Source organism: Larimichthys crocea, unplaced genomic scaffold (assembly GCF_000972845.2).
Source record: "Larimichthys crocea isolate SSNF unplaced genomic scaffold, L_crocea_2.0 scaffold146, whole genome shotgun sequence".
Lineage (NCBI taxonomy): Eukaryota > Metazoa > Chordata > Actinopteri > Sciaenidae > Larimichthys > Larimichthys crocea.
The window spans coordinates 219313-238681 of record NW_020852003.1 but is presented as its reverse complement, the minus strand read 5'-3'; the positions used below and the strand labels follow the sequence as shown (position 1 = coordinate 238681).

At 46.3% G+C, this 19369-nt stretch overlaps 1 protein-coding gene across 4 annotated transcripts in view; it reads left to right on the top strand.

The window, feature by feature from the left end:
* The window catches only part of kif20ba (kinesin family member 20Ba), a 30634-nt gene extending 26108 nt beyond the window's left edge, over positions 1-4526 (top strand). For all 4 annotated transcript variants that reach the window (XM_027275531.1, XM_027275533.1, XM_027275532.1 and 1 more), the window contains 4 exons: positions 1639-1713; positions 1967-2084; positions 3753-3907; positions 3982-4526. In XM_027275531.1, coding sequence (XP_027131332.1) covers positions 1639-1713; positions 1967-2084; positions 3753-3907; positions 3982-4062 — 429 coding nt within the window. In that variant the 3' untranslated portion in view covers positions 4063-4526. The remainder of the gene's footprint in view (positions 1-1638; positions 1714-1966; positions 2085-3752; positions 3908-3981) is intronic.
* Positions 4527-19369: the final 14843 nt, after the last annotated feature.

Below are 19369 nucleotides of genomic sequence, written 5' to 3'. Positions count from 1 at the left end.
AGCTAACAGCAGCTAACAGACTGAGCTAACAGCAGCTAACAAACTGAGCTAACAGCAGCTAACAGACTGAGCTAACATGAGCTAACAGCAGCTAACAGACCGAGCTAACATGAGCTAACAGCAGCTAACAGACTGAGCTAACATGAGCTAACAGCAGCTAACAGACTGAGCTAACATGAGCTAACAGCAGCTACAGCTGTCAGCAGGTTACTTCACTGTCCATCATAAACTCTGTAAATCACAGAGAGTTGAGGCGGAGCAGCCGGAGGACATCAGAATTAGGATTTTAGTCAAAGGATTTAATGACGGCTGATTTTCTAAACGATGAATAAATCTGTCTGATGATGTAACGACATATTTAATGTGTCCGGTGATTAGGAGGTCAGAAGCTGCTGCACCTGTGTCCTACTTACTGTCAGTTATTAAGTCCATGACAAAGCGTGAGGCCCAAAATTACGATCGTCCGACAGCCTCTTTCATGCTGTGTGTACCTGCTGGTCGTTATTCAGAACACGTCTTCTGATGCTTAAATCCAATCAGGGCGTCTCTGAACGACGTTTTTCATGAACATGTTTGTGTTTTTTAACAGCAGACCGGCTAATCAGACTGCATCTTCTCTGCATCGTTCTTTGTCCCCGTCTTAATTCACGTTATCTCGTGTCTCGTTTACTTTCTGCACACGCTTCCTCTATCATCTCATCTCTCTCTCTGTCTCGTTTACTTTCTCCAGTTACGGTTTATCTGACTGATCGCTGCTCATCTGTGTCTTTCTTACTCACAGCTCCATCATGTACCTCCTTCACGTCTTCTCTCTCTTCCTCAGATTATTTTTAAAACCGTCCACTGAGTCACCGATGACTCCACATGTTGTGACCTTCTTTCCGTCGGTTCGTTGGGTTTGGAGCATGTTTTACGGCGTCCGCCACGCCCACTCCTCCCTCTGCCACCCCCTCAGGTCGACCCCGTCCCCGTGAGTCAGAATCGCTTCATTTGCTCGAGAACCGATGAACGCCCGGGGAGATGTTGAGCTGGAACTGATGCAGGAAAATACAAACATCAGATCTGAGTTTGGTTTGGGATGAGGGCGAATTTATATCCAACTCACCTGTTCAGGTTATATTAAGTCAAGCAGGATTAAGAGTGTGGATGCTTTGATGACGTTCTTTAGAAGTGACCTGAAGGTTTCATTCATTCTCCATTGACTCACACGCCATCATGTCATCCAGCTCATCGCCATCATCAACAGACACTGAAGGAAACATCACAGACGCTCGTGTTTGTTGTTTGCTTCGGTCTTTAACGAAAGCTTTTCTAAGTGTTTGTCCCCGACATCACGATCAGAAGATTAATTGTGTGTTTTTTGAGCCGTGCAGACACAACGATGTTTCGTCTGGCAGGTAAATTACCCCAAACTGGAGCTCGCTTTCTCTCCTTGAAAATTATTCCGGCTGGTAAAACGGTAAAATTGACCCGCCGAGCACAGAGCGTCTGAATGTTTTTCATCAGGAAACGTGCAGTGGTTGTTTTCTGTCTGACCTCTCTTCTTCTGCCCGTCGGCCTCTTACTAATCCTCCTCTGCAGATGACTCCGGTGTTAACACACTGTTTGTGTCTCTCATGTTTGTCTGTGTGTTGACAGGAAGAGGTGGAGGCAGAGAACAGACGGAACACGAGGACCAAACTGACGCCAAAGCTGACCCCACACCGAGAGGAGGTGACAGACACGCAGACACATGCATAACCACGAACATGTGCTCTGATACACGGATTAACATAAATACAGTTAACACCTGAAGTCAGCATGACACAAGGAGGTCACATCTGTTATGTCATGATATGAAGAAATGTAACGGTTAAATTCCACCGTCGATGTTTCCCATCTGCTCGTACTGTCGGCCTCTTTGTGCTCAGCCGACCTCACGCTGTGCTGATCGCGCTAACCACAGTTCACTGTCGTCCGTGATCAGACCTCCTCCCCGGCGGGAAGCCACGGCTCGCAGAGCAGCATCCGCAGCAGAAAGGAAGGAGCGCTGCAGAAGATCGGAGACTTCCTGCAGAGCTCCCCCACGCTGCTCGGCACGAAAGGTTAGTGTGTCAGTGTGTGACTGTTTATCCTGCCAGACGTTCGCTCTCATCTGAAGCGATTATCGAAGTGACGAGGAATCTGCAGAGTCGCTCTCAAAAGAAAACTAAAGCGTCTCCAAGACAGTTTGGATGCAGCGTTAACAGAGCGCCTCCTTCACGCAGAATGAAATCTGCAGAGCTGTTTTCACGCTGCACGGCGTCTGCATGTCGTTCTTCTTGTTCTTCAGCCGTTCATCGCTCTGCAGTTTGTTTGAGTCAATGAATGATGATTACTTCTCCTCCACACAGAGTTACTGCAGCAGCTCTACAGGCTGCCACGCGTTCCCTGGTCGATCAGCTGCTGTGCCTCGCTGTTCATTTAGGAAACATTTGATCGGCAGCAGAGTTTCTATCACACACACACTTTAAAACGTCAATATCACCGCTGGTCGTGTGCATTAATTTGCAGGAGGCCGAACGTGTGATCACAGTTTATATTTGATTTATATTTGCAGTTTTTAAATCGACCAAACAGCAAAAAAAATAAAAATAAAACCTTCGGTCGGTTTGAACTTCACCGCACCCTGATGGTCAGAGACGGAGCTTTTCTTTGTGTCTGAAACATTTTAAAGCTCAAAAGTGAAACCTTTTTCTACCCAGGGGGCCGTGCTGTCCTCGGATCCCCTCTGTAGGTTTCCACTCCTGTTCTTAAATATCAGACGTCAATGTCTCACTCCGGTCAGACAGCCTCAGGCTCTGCGGGTCGTTTGTTCCTCTGAGTTTTGATGCAGCGTGACGGTAAGAAGGTTTTTGTCCGCGGAGCGAGCGACAGGTCAGCGGCGGAGACGATCTTACAAAACACACTGTGTCCAAAGTGTCCACTGTGAGTGTCCATCAACAACACTAAAGAAACTCCACGCCACAGGAAGCAGTATTCAGCAAACACAGTTTCTTTAAAGTTAAAATATATTTGTGGCTGTGACGTCGATCACGTTTAACTAAGCAGCATATTAAAATATTTAGAAAAATACCAAAGAAAACACTTTGAAGTCACGTGGAGAACGGACCGAAACGTCGACGAGTCTGGTTGTGTCCCCCGGTCAGAGCTGAGGGACACTGACACATTGACACCTCCTGCAGTCTCTAACGAGCTGCTGCAGTAACGCAGACGTTAATGATGGAAGTCTGCTCTGACACAGTTTGGACGGTCACGTTCCAGTCATGATCACAGAGGACACGTGTGAGGACGAGCCTCGGAGTCTCCGCTTGAATCATTCGTTGTCTGATGTCGCAGGTTTGAGTACCCGGGCGAAGGCGGCGAGTTAATGAGGTTTAGAGGAGAACGTGAAGACAGCAAACATATTGGAACGCTCCGCCGTCGTCTCAGTGCTTCATCCTCGGGGACCGCTGGTCAATTAACTGTCGCCTCGGGCTTCCGACGCCGACGCCGTCTGATCCTCCCTCCATCCTTCACTTTTATCTTTGTTTTGTTTCCTCCAGCGCTCTCGCCTCTCTCCACCTTTCCTGCATCCTTTTTATCACTCGTGTCCTTTCCCTTCCAGTCTCTCTCTCTTCCTCCATCCTGATCCTGGTTTCTGTTTTTTAAAATCATCAGGATTCAACAAACGTGTGTGTGTGTGTGTGTGTGTGTGTGTGTGTGTGTGTCTCACACTGTCTCCGTCTCTGCAGCCAAGAAGATGATGAGTCTGGTGAGCGGTCGAGGCGATGCAGACTCAGCAGCCTCCTCTTCATCCTCTTCATCTCTCAGTCTGAGAGCCAAGAAGAACAAACGGAAGCTGTACAGGCCTGAAATCTCCTCACCGATGGACATGCCGCCACACCCGGTGAGTCCAGCACACACACACACACACACACACACACACACAAAGTATGACACTAATCATTTCTCATGTTTCAGATCCTCAGCAGAGAGCCGGAGGAGAAAGAGAGCGACCACCTGATCATCAAGAGGCGGCTTCGCTCCAGGATGGCCAAATGATGATCGCACACAGAAACGCGTCTTATGTAATCCTATTTAATCTGAAGTCAACGATATTTAACTGTTCATTAATTAGAGTAGAGCAGAGGCACTAATATCCAGCTCGTTATGCTGGAACTGTTTCCTGTGTGTGAGTGTGAGCGCGGCGAGCTGCTCGGACGTGAAGTCGTCATCAGCTGTTTTCTTTAGTTTATTTCATCCACGTTTAACCATCAAATCATATTTTCAAAGAGTCGAACTCTAAACGTCTCTTTTTCTTTCTTTCATGTGCAATTTTTTAGTGACGTTTTTGTATTTTTTGTTTATTTTAAAAAGCCTCACATGAACAGAATCTTAGATGTACTCCTCTACACTCCTCCTGCACTTTATATCTCTGTTCCAACACATTTAAAGGAAACTCTATGTTTGTATTTGCTGGAGCTCTCCGTAGACTCGTTCAGTAAAACGTTGTTAAAGCTGCCTGAGAGAAAAGTTTGGTTCTTTTCTGAAGTTGTGCACTTTTCTCTGTTTTCACACTTTCCTGTGTGTTACATTTATATTTCTGCCATCATGTTGATTCTGTTTGTTCGGTTACAAATTAAAAAAACAAAACGTTTGCTTCTCAGATCTGAAGCTTTGCTGCTTTTTACCTCTGACAGATGGATCAGGGTCACTGCAGGCCTCTTTCCAGTTAACTGTAACACAGGGGTCTCCAAACTACGGCCTGCGGGCCACATCCGGCCCGCCTAAACAATTGGAGTGGCCCATTTAACGATCCCAAACAATCCCTCTAAACATGGCCTATTTTACAAAATTGCATTTTCCTATTATAAAATATCCACACTTAATGATTAAGCTTGGCATTCATGACTTTGCTCGTGATCATCTTCCGCACAGTCTGCCCGGGGGATTCAACTCGGCGGGTCAGGGACGGCCGCACGGTGCGGGAGGATCCCCTCGTGGGACCTCTCCCCGGCGCTGGCTGGCCTCCGGCGGGCGCATTTCCTCCGTGGCGGTGCGCCGTGACCGGCTCTGGGTCGGCTTGGAAAGGCTCGGGGGTGAAGGTGGCTCACGGCTCCGGACGCGAGCTTTACAGCGCCCTCCTGCCCGGACCTCGCCGCTTCCCGGGGCCGTGGACTTAGTGCTCGCTGCGCCCTCTCCGCGACTGTCGAATCACAACTTATCACAACTTTTACTTCCTCCCGCAACAAAATCGCAACAAAAATGTAAAAAGCAACTTTAACCGAAATTTTTTTTTAAAGCCTCATGCAACATCAGGGATTTTAGGCCACAACTATTTCAAAAAAGGTCACGAAATCCTGGTGGGACTGATATCATTTCAGTTATAGACTGACCCCGGCCCCCCATCACAGAAAGGCAAGTTGATGTGGCCCGCACCGGAAAAAAGTTTGGGGACCCCTGATCTAACATATCGGGTATGAAATAATCTGCAGTTAAGACGAGCACAAAGACTGGACCGTGGTTAGTTTGTTTAATTTTGAACCATGCTGGATTAAATCTGCACTTGATGGAATTTCTATCATGCAGTAACGAGCTCATCGAGGCGAGGTTTAGAGAAACACCAACAGTCACATGTTGGAAACATTTCAGCCTCTGCAGGACTCCGTCGCTCCATCCCCGTGCCGTGAGCACTAATGGCTCGCACAGTGTCCGACAGTCAGGCCGTGAATCAATCACCTGCATCGTAACGTGCCGAGGCACAAAGAAGCAGTTCTGATGCTTGAAGTGAAAAACGTTGAAAGCTGCTGACAGCGAGTCAGCGGGAGGTTCGTGTCGGAGGTGGACCGGCCTGAAGCTGCTGCGGCCTGAGAGCACAAGAAGAAGAATTAACAAGTGTTGAAGCACGCAATGAAGACTCGACCAGAGAGAGACGAGACACTTTTAAATTGTCTTTCCTTTCATGGAGGAGACGTCTTCTTCAAGTTGCCTGAAAGTATGGGACCAAAAATAGTCAAAGAGACTACGTCCAGGTTTTAGACAGTCTGCAGGGACGTCACGGAGACTACGTCCAGGTTTTAGACAGTCTGCTTTCAGTGTGAGCTGTAATTTTTGAATCCAGATTTCATATTTGAGTTTTTCTCTGTGGATAACTGAGTGTTTTTATTCGGGGCTGTGAACTCGAGGTGTTGTTCATGGTGTGTGTGTGTGTGTGTGTGTGTTTGTTCTGCTGACGTCAGAAATGTTCAGACCATTTGTCCAAACTGTGACAGTGTTACTAACTCACACCCGGAGGTGGAGGTGTTGTTAGTGGATGGGAGGGCAGATTATCTCTGTGTGTGTGTGTGTGTGTGTGTGTGTGTGTGTGTGTGTGTGTGTGTGTGTGTGTGTGTAAAAAGCAAAAGAACAACAATCATTTTCAGACAGGTCGTAACATCTTTTCTTTTCATAGAAACTACAGTTTCTCAAAATGTGACTGACGTGTCGATGTAAAGTCCGTTTGTGCTGAATCGACCTGTGGTAAACCTCAGTTATCTTCATTCTGGTTCATCAGCATGTGACCTGACCTCCACCTGTGGACACCCAGAGCTCCATGATACAGCTTCATATTCATACAGAGAGCAGGTAAAGTTTGCATTTTGTCTGACTGTTCCAGACTGAAGGTGAATATTTACAGCATCACCTGCAGTAACACAAATGAACCTGAACGTGAGAAGGTCCGCCTCACATTTGGCCTTCATAGAGTCTGTTCTTATCGTGGTTCCTGTGCAGATCTCAGCATTTGCTCTGTTAACATAACCAACAGAAACTAATTCCAAACTATAAAATAACGTGTCTCATCAGAGCAGGGACACAGAGTTCATTAGACAGCTCGTCAGGATGAGCGTCAGGCCGTAAAATGATCCGACAGAGCAGGAGGAAGGTGGAACTGAGACGGAGACTTGAAGACTGTCGGAGGATTTATTTGCATCTTTGATGGCTGAGACTGTTAAACTTATTAAAGTATGAATATGGGCTTTTAGAAACCGCTGCGATCGGCGTTTTTCTGCCTCCGAGTCACATTAGTGCTGCCAAAAAGCCGAGAGCAGCCGAGAGCAGAAAGACTTTAATCCAAAGACGTCGGCGAGAGGAAGCCTCGTAATCATCGTGCAACAGAGAGAAAAACACAGAGAGAGCAGGACAAAGAAGAAATGAGACGAGAGGACGAGAGCGAACAAGGACGGGGACACGTCCTCAGGAAGTCATTCAGAGGACAGAAAGAAGACGCAGACATGATGGAGAAGCTGCCATGATGCAGTTTTAGCAATCACTTCCCACAGCTGGGCCCTTTGTGCAGTGTGTGTGTGTGTGTGTGTGTGTGTGTGTGTGTGTGTGGTCCAGCATGCATTCATTTTCTAACTTTTTAACAAGTCGGTTCATTACTCAGCTTCAGCTACAGACGAAGAAAGAAAATGAGTCACAGTGTCGGTGTCATTATGTTCCTGTGAATCTCACCCTCGGCTCATTTTCAGGGTTGGTTTGGGTTTAAGTTAAATTTCCAAATGATGGAAATTTAAGCGTCTGTCAGCTTCGACCTTGAGTCAGACACGTCGCGGACGTGACGTTCTCCACGTGACTTTAAACCTTCAGAAGCGTTTTTCCCTGCACACTTTGTCAACCTGCTCAGATTTGGTTATTTTTTTCTGGTTACGTGCTTCTGAATATGTAAACATGCTACCTGAGGGTGTTTTATTTTGAAAATCAACCGGATTCTCTTCCTGTCAGCTGTGTATTCTCCTTCTCGTACACTTTGAAACGGACCACGGCGCCTCTGGTCGGGTTTCAAACATTGACCAGAACAGCAGAGATTTCAGAAAAATCCTCCTGCAGCTGTCCAACAGCTCAGACGTATCCGTGAGTGGATAAACTATCGAGCTGGACCTAAAACTGAAAGTCCTGAAATGACCCAAAAAGCAAACACAGAGGACTCTGACAGTGACCGCGTGACGCTCGGGCTGCAACCATCAATCAACCCGCTGAGGCGTTCTGCAGCCGAGTGTGAACAGGTCAGCGCCTCGAGGTCGGACCGCTCCCTGCAGGTTCAGACCTTTTCCTGAAGTGTTGTGGTTCACAGGGACCTGAGTCTGAAGGCAAACCTGACCTGGAGGAGCTTGGAGAACAGTAGCTGCTCCTTCAGGTTGAAAAGGAGCCAGCTGAGGTGATCCAGGCGTAGGACGCCTCCTTTAGAGCAGGAGACCCTCAGGGTGGGAGTCACCTGCTGCCACTGTGACCTCACAGTGATGAAGATATTACATGATGATAGGAAAGTCAATATTCTGGGTTGGAGAAAAGCTTTTCAAAGACATCTTGGACGTCTTATAATTCAGATATCTGGACCACACGTGGTTCATGAGGATCTCACACTGTGGTGATGGAGGAAGACTCCAACCATCCGCGTTTGCTTCAGCAGCTTCAGGGTTTGAGGTTCTGTCAGATTTAAAAGCTGGAGCTGATTCAAATGATCATGACTGATGTTCACAATGAACTCTGCTGGATTCTTTCCCTCTCGTAGCTCGTGGGTCATTTTGCGGTTTGAATATTTGGAGGCTTCGGTTTTTTAAAGTTAAGATTAACGTTTGATTCCCTCTGACGGGCTCGTTCCTCAGACGCCGCAGTGCCACGGTGACCACGAGCAGTGAGAAAATCCAGGACAAAGACATCACAGCTCTCACACCGAGCAGCAAATGTGCCTGCAGGATCATTAATGATCTGTACGGGGACGACTTTCTTCTTAAATACACGACGCTGCTTCTGCCTGTCACTGAGACATCACACACACACACACACACACACACACACACACACACACGTGTGTTTGTGAAACAGTCACGTCTAACAGATATTTCTGGAAACACGACATGTCAGAGACAGTTTATGGAGCGACGTCACGTGGAGGTTTTCCAAAACTTTAAAGCTGAAAGTCACAAACATGGATCATCCACAGGTGTGCAGCAGGTACATGCAGAGACTGATTGTAGGTGGAAACACCTGGACAGGTGACTGAGAGTATAATGCAACATCTCGCACACACACACACTCTCACACCTTCACCGCTGTGTGAAATGTTTGGTCTCTGATCTGCAGGTTTCACTTTAATCTCTTGTCTGAACATTTCTGTGAACTGATAATCTGATGGGGTCATTAAAACATGAATTATTTCAAATTAAAAAACGCCTGTGGAGTCGATCTGTGTGTGAGGGGAAACATGTCAACAAACGTCCATCTGTCACCAAATGTGATTAAAACAAAGCATGAACACACACACACACACACACACACAGTGTGCATGTATTAAAGTCTGCACACAAACAGATGAAGCTCCCATCTGGACCAAACTGCCCCAAAACCTCGATGTGGATTCATGGAAGCAGCTTCGCGTCCACACAGAGTCAACAAATTACAAATGAATCTGCGTCCGTACAAAGAGGATTGAAGCTTTCCAACAAACACTGATGATTAAACATTATATTATATTTCACTCTGGGATGAGGCGACCGGCTCCTGGACGTTGATTCATTCTGAGTTAATTAAATGACTGAATAGTTTTGATTTCATTTCATTACATTGTGCTGACAGATGAAATCACTGCTGGACGTTTGAGGACGGTTCAGGACTGTGACGTCTTTGTCCTGGTTCATGTCCAGACTTTGGTGTCATCCCAGTTTTCTCAGACCTGATTCGCTCAGCAGCCCTTTGTTCCAGCGGTTTCCCGGTGTGTTTTCTGATTCCCGGTTCTGTATCTCACCTGTTTACCTGTATCTGAGTCCAGTGTCCGTGCTGAGTAACACCTCCATCATTTACCTGCAGGAGTGTCCGCCACCATCACGCCGTGGACACCAACCAGACGTCCACAGTCAGCCTGAAGCGTCTCGACCTGTCGTCTGTTCTGACTCTGTTTGTTTCATGAAGCAGCTTCGAAGACGTTTAATTTGCGCGGTGAAGAGTCGCAGACAGTGAATGAGAGTGAGCGAGCACAGCGACACGCTGCCGGCTCTTTAACCACGTAGATTCTTGGTGAGCGTCAGGTCGTCCTCACAGTTCATGGAAAAGCTCTCAGCTGCTTTCAGCCGAGCAGGCCGTGACCTGTTACCACATCACTCCATGGAAGTGTAAGAGGGACACAGCTGGAAACTCACATGTTCAAATTAGAAAAACGGACAAACACGATGCATGCAGGCTTTGAATGCATCGTCTGTGTGGGCAGTCTGAGCAGCAGCTTCCAGCCCAGCAGGTGTCAGGCTCTGCTGGACCTGCAGAGCCAGAGCTGCCTGACAATCCCATTAAAGACCAATTAGGTCAGAGGTTCGGCTCTTACCGGTTCTTACCGGCTCTTACCGGCTGTCATTCAGGTCGCCTTAAAACAAACTGTGCCGTCAGTCACAGAAGTCTTTTATATGTTGGACATTAAAGTCAGAAGGAAAAGCAGCGTGAACATTCAGCATCGTCTGTTTGTCAGAGATGAATGTGGGACACATGGATGTTTGTCTCTTTCAACATCCAGGCTGCAATGAAAGGCTGTGTGTGTGTGTGTGTGTGTGTGTGTGTGTGTGTGTGTGTGTGTGTGTGTGTGTGTGTGTGTGTGTGTGTGTGTGTGTGTGTGTGTGTGTGTTATTACCAGACAAAGCAGCCAGATGAAAATGGTTTATTGATGAAATATCTGTTGGTGTCGCCACATGCGACTTCTGGTGTGTGAGAACAGTTATTAACATATTTAACAGAGCTGATGTGTGTGTGTGTGTGTGTGTGTGTGTGTGTGTGTGTGTGTGCGTGTGCGTGTGTGTGAATCCATCGTTCAAACTTGATTGTTCATCCATGTGATGCTCCTCACTGATGTCACATGAAGTGTGTGAATACACTGATAGTTCAGATGTGTTGAAGTGTGTTAGTGTGGGGTTCTGATCCACAGTCAGTGTGTTTGTGTGTGGTTCTGATCCACAGTCAGCGTGTTAGTGTGGGGTTCTGATCCACAGTCAGTAGACGAAGTACACGATGAAGAGTGACAGAACGTCAGTCCAAGTCTTTCCCCTCTGCCACGTCACTGATGTTCCATGACATGGAGAACACCTGTGGAGAACAGGTGTGACATTTCCAGCTCCTGCTGTGAGCGTCTGTCTCCACGTGGAGGTCCGTCAGTCTGAACCGGGTCTGAACTTCAGGTAGTCGATGAATCGAGGGCAGAAAACAAAGAGAGAGCCTCCGTCACTTTCCATTTTCCCCCTGGCTTCATCCACCCACCTCTCTCAGAGCTCTTACCCGTCTCTCCATCCAGCGTTCAGCAGAAGTGCTGCAGTGTTTTTCAGGAAGGTGTGTGTCCGTGCACTTCACTTCACTAAGTGTGCTTTTAACGGACCGCCTGAAACCAGCGAGGTCACCTGAGGTCAGACGAACGTCAGCAAGACGTCGCCACGAGCTGGAGTGTGAAATGTTTTCACTGCATCTCCAGATCATTAGAAAAACGAAAAGTGAACAGAAGATCTGAGGCGCTTGTTCCTGTTATCTTAAAGATTCCAAATCAGAAGAAATGAACTGAAATGATTTCTGAGTTTAAAAATCAGCTGACGCTCATTTACAACCAAACTGAACTATCAGAGTTTAAATTTCATCATTTAGACACTTGGACAGAAAATGAAAAACTCTTAATTTAGAATCAAACGACGTGTTAACGTGTGACATCGACAATCTGTGCATGCAGAATATCTGTGACTCACTCTGCAGATACAAAGGTAGAAGCTGACTGTAAGTGTCCATAAATGTTTTTACTCTCTTTAATGAACATTCTCTGTTTTATGGAGACGTTCGTCGTCTCGTTGATGCAGATTTTGGTTCCTGGCATCAAACTGAAAATCCAGCTGAACTCAGAGAACGAGCTGTTTCCTGCCCTGCTCGCTTCTTTAGATTTCAAATGTGTTTTTGAATCATCTTGTAGAAAATCCGCCTCAGTAAACGAATCCATCACGTCCAGCATCGTGCCAAGGTGACTGAACCGCCGTGTGAAAAGTTTGCAGATCTTCAGGTGCGTTTAGGGACCGCCGTGCTACTCAGACATTCGGGACTTAAACATTGTTACGTTTGTGTGCTGCGGATGGAAAAACGAATCCAGACGAGACAGCAAACAAACAAACATGACACGGACTCTCGTTAAGGAAGACGGATGCTTCCTCTCTTTCATGGCAGACTGACAAAGTTAATGAGTGGAAACCAAAATGTTGCCGCTGAAGGCCAGAAACGAGATCCTGTGAACAGAAGCAGGTCTGTAGTCCAGGTCGACTTGTGGTGGAAGGAGGAGGCACATCGTATGGTTCTGCCATCTCTCACCAGAAAATCTACAAACTTCAGCTTGTTCGTTCATTTTGAACAGATTTCTGTTTTTAAACATTTTGCGAACCTGAGGCGGCTGAATGACGCCTGTAACCTGTCAATCAAAGCGTCCACGCTCTTAATCCTGCATAACTTTAAGCCTTAATATAATGTGAACAGGTGAGTTGTATATAAATTCACCCTCAGTACAGTTGTCATGAACGGGGAAATTAGCTACAGAGACCAAAACTGTTTTTTGTACCAGGCTGTAAACATGTTTATTTCTGCTGTGAAGTTGGACATTTGGACATGGGGACTTATGGAGACTGACTCACTTCTGGAGCCAGCCTCAGGTGCATTGGCTTCATTTGCTGCTTGAGGTGCCACTATTGAAAACTTTCCAGTCGTATCTTAATTTGCTTTGATTGAAATTCTAATGATGTGTTGACAGTTTGACTTGTCTCTCTCTGTGGGACGTCTCCTGTCCTCTGACTCACTCGGACTCTGACTCTGCCTCTGAACGTGCAGAGCTGTTTTCTCTCCTGCTCTCTGCTGGACTGGTGAAGTGCGTGGCCGTCATGTGTTTCTCACAGCAGGTGGTTTCATGTTGTTTCACACTTTGGTTCCCTCGTGTTGAAGATCAGGTATTGTGCAGAAGTCTCTGAGCCTGCTGTGCATGATGTACTGTGAAGCTCATGTGGTGGACTTGCACATAATGAATGCATGTTATCTCATTTAAATATGCGTACGTAGCGCCTTTTGTTTGGCAGCACGTGCTCACAGGTTTGTCTTATTTGGAATGACACTGATCAGTCTTAAAGACTGGGTCTGACTGAGGAGCTCTTTGCTCGTGGGGTACGTTACAGTATTAGTGAGGTAGAGCTGTGAATACTGCTCACTGCTGGGCTGGACAATGTGGACGTTATTTGTCTGACTTCATATTTTAACTAGTTAGTTTGAAGAACATTTAAATAAAATAAAAGTGGATGAATAATATTTAATGAGCAGTCGTTCAACAAACTTTAAATGAATGGATGTTTTTGCTCCTTGAAGTCGGTCGGTCTTGGTTCGATGCCTGATTGAGTTCTGTGGTGACATAACCTCATCCTGCCGAACAGTTTGTGGTGGTGACACTGAAGTGCAGTGACGTGGTTTAGACTAACGTGCGTTAAAGTGTAAATATCAGATGTTTTCTGCAGTAATCTAAAATGCAGTGAATGAATCATGCATCCCTGCAGAGTCTATCACATGGAGTGTGTTAACTCTGCTCATGTTTTATCTGCAGCTTTTAAATATTAGAAAGAGGTGGAGGGATGTTTTCTCCACCTTCAGACAGTCTTTGTCCCTTCAGGCTGCACCTCCTCCCTCCAAAGCTCCTTCAAGGTTAGCCATGTTGTCCTGTGAATGTGAATTAACATCAGATTCTGCCGCGTTGGTTCCGCCCAGAGATTCATTTATTTATTATTATACAAACTAGCATGAATGCCACTTTGTGAGTCCTCTGGGGACGGACCTTTGTAACCCTGCAGAACGCTGACATAAATTCTGCTGGCTGAGAAAAAAGAAGTCGAAGATGAAAGCCTTGAATCGCTCGTTCACGGCACATTCTGTCCATCTCTTCGCGGTCGACCTTTCAAGTCTCAGAATATGTAAGAAAAGACGAACGGGAGTTTTAACTCAAAAAGCGACGGCCTGTTGTCAGGACTCAGGAGTTTTAAGCAGTAAATCCAGCACAGGAGTCGCTCTGACACTCAGACCTGAGACGTATTGGACTTTTTTTTCATCCCAGGTGTCTCGAGCAAGGACGCATTAGCGGAGACTCCAGCTGTGATTGTGTTTATGACGGTGGAACAGCAGAAATAACCAACACTGATGGATCCTAAACTCTCTGCTGTGTCGGGCAGATTGGAAATCTTCTTAGTAATGCATCAGCCTTTTTCTTCAAGGGCACAGAGCACGAGTACAAAATGATTTACACAAAGACAGCCAGATAAGGACACACACACACACACACACTCCATCTGTAAATGCCGAGGCCTCGGGAGGATTCAGGAGCAGTTTGTTAAGATTAATACGAGATGAAGCTACTGGAAAATCTCAATAGACTGGATTAGCTGTTGGCGCCCCAGCAGGGGGCGGCGAGCTGGATCAGGTGGTGACGGGACAAACCAGAATAAGAGAGAAGAGCAAACAGTGAGATCAGCAGCAGCATGAAACAGGATGGCTGTGAACGCAGCATGACAGGTTGAAGGTTTGCAGAGCGAAACGACTTTTCATTCAACAAGACACAAAGTCAAGAAATGAACTTTTTAATTTGATTCACTCTGAAATCATTTGTTTTTATCATCGATTAATAAACTTTGAATCAATGAATCATGAAACACGTCGTTTCCAGCAGGCGGTCTCTCATTTCACATCATGTTTTGAAGCGTCACTGATGGATGAAACAGTCCAGACTGAATCCATAAATCTAAAATATGAACTGTCATCAAACCGCGTAGCTGTCAGCTGACCGTGGATCAGATCAGAGACGTAAAAAGATGACGGACTGCTTCTTTGTGTTTGTGATATTCAGATGTTTCTTTGGAACGTCATGGCTCCGTTCCATTTATTGCAGCAGTGAGCAGCCCGGCTCTGTCTGACCTGAATGAACCTGAAATAAAAGTAACATTTACTTTAGTATTAGACAAAATAGTTTATAGGAGAAACCAACGCAGCGAGACGACAGAACAGGAGTTCAGGATTTACTGTGTCGTCTGTAGAAAAACATAAATCGTCAGTGTTGGTGTCGAGGCCTCGAGCTGTCAGATAATTTAACACTGAGTGTTTGTATCCGAGTATATTTATCTCTTTTAATTTAAGTTCCTGGATCTGATCGCAGCCTGTCCTCCTTCCTGTTTGGCTCCACGATGTAGCGGCGGAGCGGCGCCTTGCACGCCGCCGAACAGATGGCCGCGCTCCACTTCAGGCGCGAAACGATATAGATCTGTTCCATAAGGACCTGACAGCTCTGCAGCGTGATGTACTGTAGGTGGAGAAAGACTTTCTCACCCACTAATGTACGTGAACCTGCGTTTGACAGCTTTTAATTCACGCCAGCAGGCCGCGCTGTTCAAGGTCAGAGGCAGAGGAAGAAGAAGAGCTCAACATTTATTCCTTTTCAACAGACGAGACGAGATCTGAGTGGAAGTTTAATTGGGCAGTCGCCTCAACACGGACAATAAAAGCAGACACCCAAACAGCTGTCAATACAAAGAAAGCCGAAGATGAATGTTACGTAATATGTCCAATTAAAATCCAGTTATTCTGTCACACAACATCAATTCAGTCTGTTAATATTCAGTCATCCATTAAACTGCTCTACACATCTCTCTGTGTCTGTCTCAGACCTCCAGTCCACTCACATTATCTCAGTGTTTCCACCGGTCCACACAAAGAGAATCAAAAAGAGATGAGAGATGTTTTATTTTTAAAATGACCAGATACATCGTCTGACACGTCACGGTGCTCGTGTGTCGGTCACGTGATACGTTACCGCCAAAAACACGTCAACAAAATCCCGGAGTAGACTCGAACAGACTCCAGGAGTCACTGTCGGCTTGTTGCAGAGAAACAAGGTGAGGCCGATCCATAAAAATATTCTTACATGACACCAAGTACTGCACCGGGTGTTTTATTTTGAAAAATCAAACCACCAGACGCTGGTACAGACTGTCGGATGCTCTGATTTAAAAACACTTTGGATTTCAAATCTGAATCAGAGGCTCGTGCAGCTGTTACAGCAGTTTAGTGTCGGTGGATGTGGAGCTGGACTCTGCAGGTGCTGCACCGGGCTGAGCTTTATATCAGAGGTAAGGTGGAGCTAAAGGATGAAGCACAAACACATGATGAATCATCCAAGGGTGGAGCTGTGAACTCAGCAGATACTCTGAGAGAAAAAGAACCGACCACCACAAACACACCTTCAGAAAACTACAGTGTCCTCGTCATTCACACACGCTCACACTGCAAACTGCACTGATGGACAATTCCAATAATCAATAGAAAACCGTCAAAATGACGTCAACCAATTAAATTATAATTAAAAAAGCAAGATGAAACTAAAGAGGCCGACTCTCGGGTCAGCATCGATCATTCTCCTGCTCCCTCCAGTGTGATGGACGCTCTCTTTGCACTGAGGTCATGTACAGTGAAGTGACAGCATGGCTGCCCCGCAGCGCCGCGCTCATCGGCGGGTCAAGGTCCAGGCACGTCACGCTCGAAGGAAGAAATCTGCGGCTGACATTCTGGTTCTGATCCGCTGAGCTCCTCCTGGGCGATCTGCGACCTGCGTCACGTTTCTCTGCAGGATGGCTGAAGCCGCAGTGTTTTCTCCACCGTGAACACTTCAGACGTGTTGATGACGTGTTGGTGACATCTTACTGCAGCTGTTTCTGCTTAACGTTAAAATTAGTAACACCATCACTAACGTCGGGTATGTTTGACCCAATATAACATCCCATAAAATACAGTTTTCATCAATTTATGGAAAAGTACAACACTGTATGCCAAAGTGTAGTACTCTTCTTTAATTTCCCAATATACAATATCACATAAAATAAAAAAAAGAGTACCATGGGGGAGAATTATTGAAAAATCAGGTAATCTTAACGAGAAATTTCCTAACAAAGAAAATAATAAAGCTGGGAACTTGTTCTTTGGTCCACCCATTCCTGGGACAGGTGAGCCTCGTCAGGTGAAGGCTCAGACTTCCTGCATCACTGACAGCTGAGAGAGATGGACAAAAAATGGCGCCTAAACCCATAGACATGAGGAGGGGAACAAACCATTAATGACACCAGTGAGCAGCTGATCTACCCAAGGACCCAACATGCAACTCAGACTAGATCACGGTCCCGTCCTGACGGGGCTCCAGCCTGACACTGAACCCTCTTCAGATGATCCAGATCGTGGCGGCTCGCCTGCTCGTCACCCCGCTGCTCACCGACCATTTTCCTCCAACTTGAAGGTGAAGTGCACAAAAGATTTTACACGTGTTAATATCTCTGAATAAATCAACGGTCAGCTGCGACTGCAGAAACAAAACACCTGGCGGAGGTCTGCGCTCTCCCCTTTGTTTGCAATCATGATACTGGATGTACTGAAGAGATAGCACTCATTAAGATGACCTGCAGCTCAGTCCTCATTAAGACCTTAAAGAATTACCCCAATGAGCGATTAGTCAGCTACCCGGCTCAGACGGGGCAGCGCCGCGCTCCCTTCGTCTTATTTATTGAAGCAAAAACTGCTGATTTCACCCTGAACTGCACTCGATATAACAACGCCCAGTCAGAGCATATTTATTTTTAGTGCTCGCCCGGCTGCTGCTTGGTTCATCCATTTGAAAGCTGGAACACGGTCAGACCAAACGTTCCAGACTTTAGAACAGGGATGAAAGTCGGAGTGTGTTCAGAGGGCAGGTGGATGTCACAGTCCGTCTCACGCCTTTGGATGGCGGCGGCAGCTGTTTGCCACATGCTGCATGATGACGTCCACTGCAAAAACTTCCTTTGTGTTTGTGGCGCTCTCGTTCCTCTCCGAGCTCAAATAAACCGAATGAAGAGAGAAAACTCTGAAATGTCAACACGTTTTATTTTGGTAATGATATGCGAGGTTATCGTGCTGTAAATGGTTTAAGAGCTTCGACATTATTCAGTTTTTATGTCATTATCAAGGAGTACGCTGAAATCACATAAAAGAAGAACCAGTGTTTCCACTTCTGCTGCTGCTGTGTTTATTACAGACTGTCCCCTCTGGACCCCGTTACATGATTCACTATTATTCTGCTTCTGAGCGATGAATAAATGACGTTTCATTTGCAGCAGCAGCAAAAATCCATTATGCTCAGCACAGCGCGCTGCCACATTAAAACGACTTCTCCATCAGGGGTGTCAAACATGCGGCACACGGGCTACAACCGAGCGCCGACCTCCATCGCTGGGACATGAATCTTAATGTCGAAGTGTAAACTTCCACCTTTGTCCAACTTTGATTGACAGGTGGCTTCAGGTCCGCCGCGTCTTTGCATCTCAGGCTGGATTATCAACCGGGGCAGCATGATGAGGTGTCAGCCATGATCCGGGTTCGGAGCACGAGTGACGTCACCCATAGGTCTGAAGGTGCGCCATGTTGGATGCTTCTTCTTCTTCACACCGGTATGTCAAGTTTAGTTTTTGTCCTGTCTCCATGTTTGTTTTGTGACTTCCTGTTTTATTTTGGAAATTAACTCTCCTCTGGGTTCAGGTCACTTGTCCTTCCTCACGTGTCACCGGTCTGATCGCGTCCACCTGTTCCCCGTCACCTCCATGTTCATATAGTCGCGTCTGCCTTTGTCCTGTGTCAGTGTGTCATGTTGTTCGTCTTGATCCACCAGTCGACTTGTCATAGTAAATCACAGTCACAGTTTTCGCCTCGATCAGAGAGTTTATTGTCACTTTATTTTCACAGCTGTAGTTAGAGTTTGGACTTCTTCCCCGTTTGTGGTTTTTCCCGTTTTCTGTTCTCATCGGTTTTTCGTTTTTTCACCCTAGACGATAGGATTTAGTAAAGTCATTTTTGATAACCATCCCTCCTGTTCGAGGCTCTTTCTGTTCATTCCTCTTATTTTTGTGTGTTTAATAAAGCCTTCTGTTCAGCCTCTGTGTCCCGAGCCTGTCACCCGGCTAATCTAAAGATCGGTAAAGACGTGGATCATCGGTGGACCTGAGGATCTGATAAACTACATGAGTAGAGATGAACACGAACACGCTGTAGAGGTTTATCAAAGAGGAAAGGTTTGAGCTTGTGTGTGTGTGTGTGTGTGTGTGTGTGTGTGTGTGTGTGTGTACTGCAGTCATTTTGGATGGACCGGTGAATCTAATGAAAAGCTGTAAAGCTCTGCCATATATCCAGCTTAATGTTCACTATATTCCACCTTGGAGAGTAAATCCAGCCCATTGCCGCCTTACAAACGTCTGAGAATGCTGAGACGACTCCTCAGACTGAATCTCAGTAA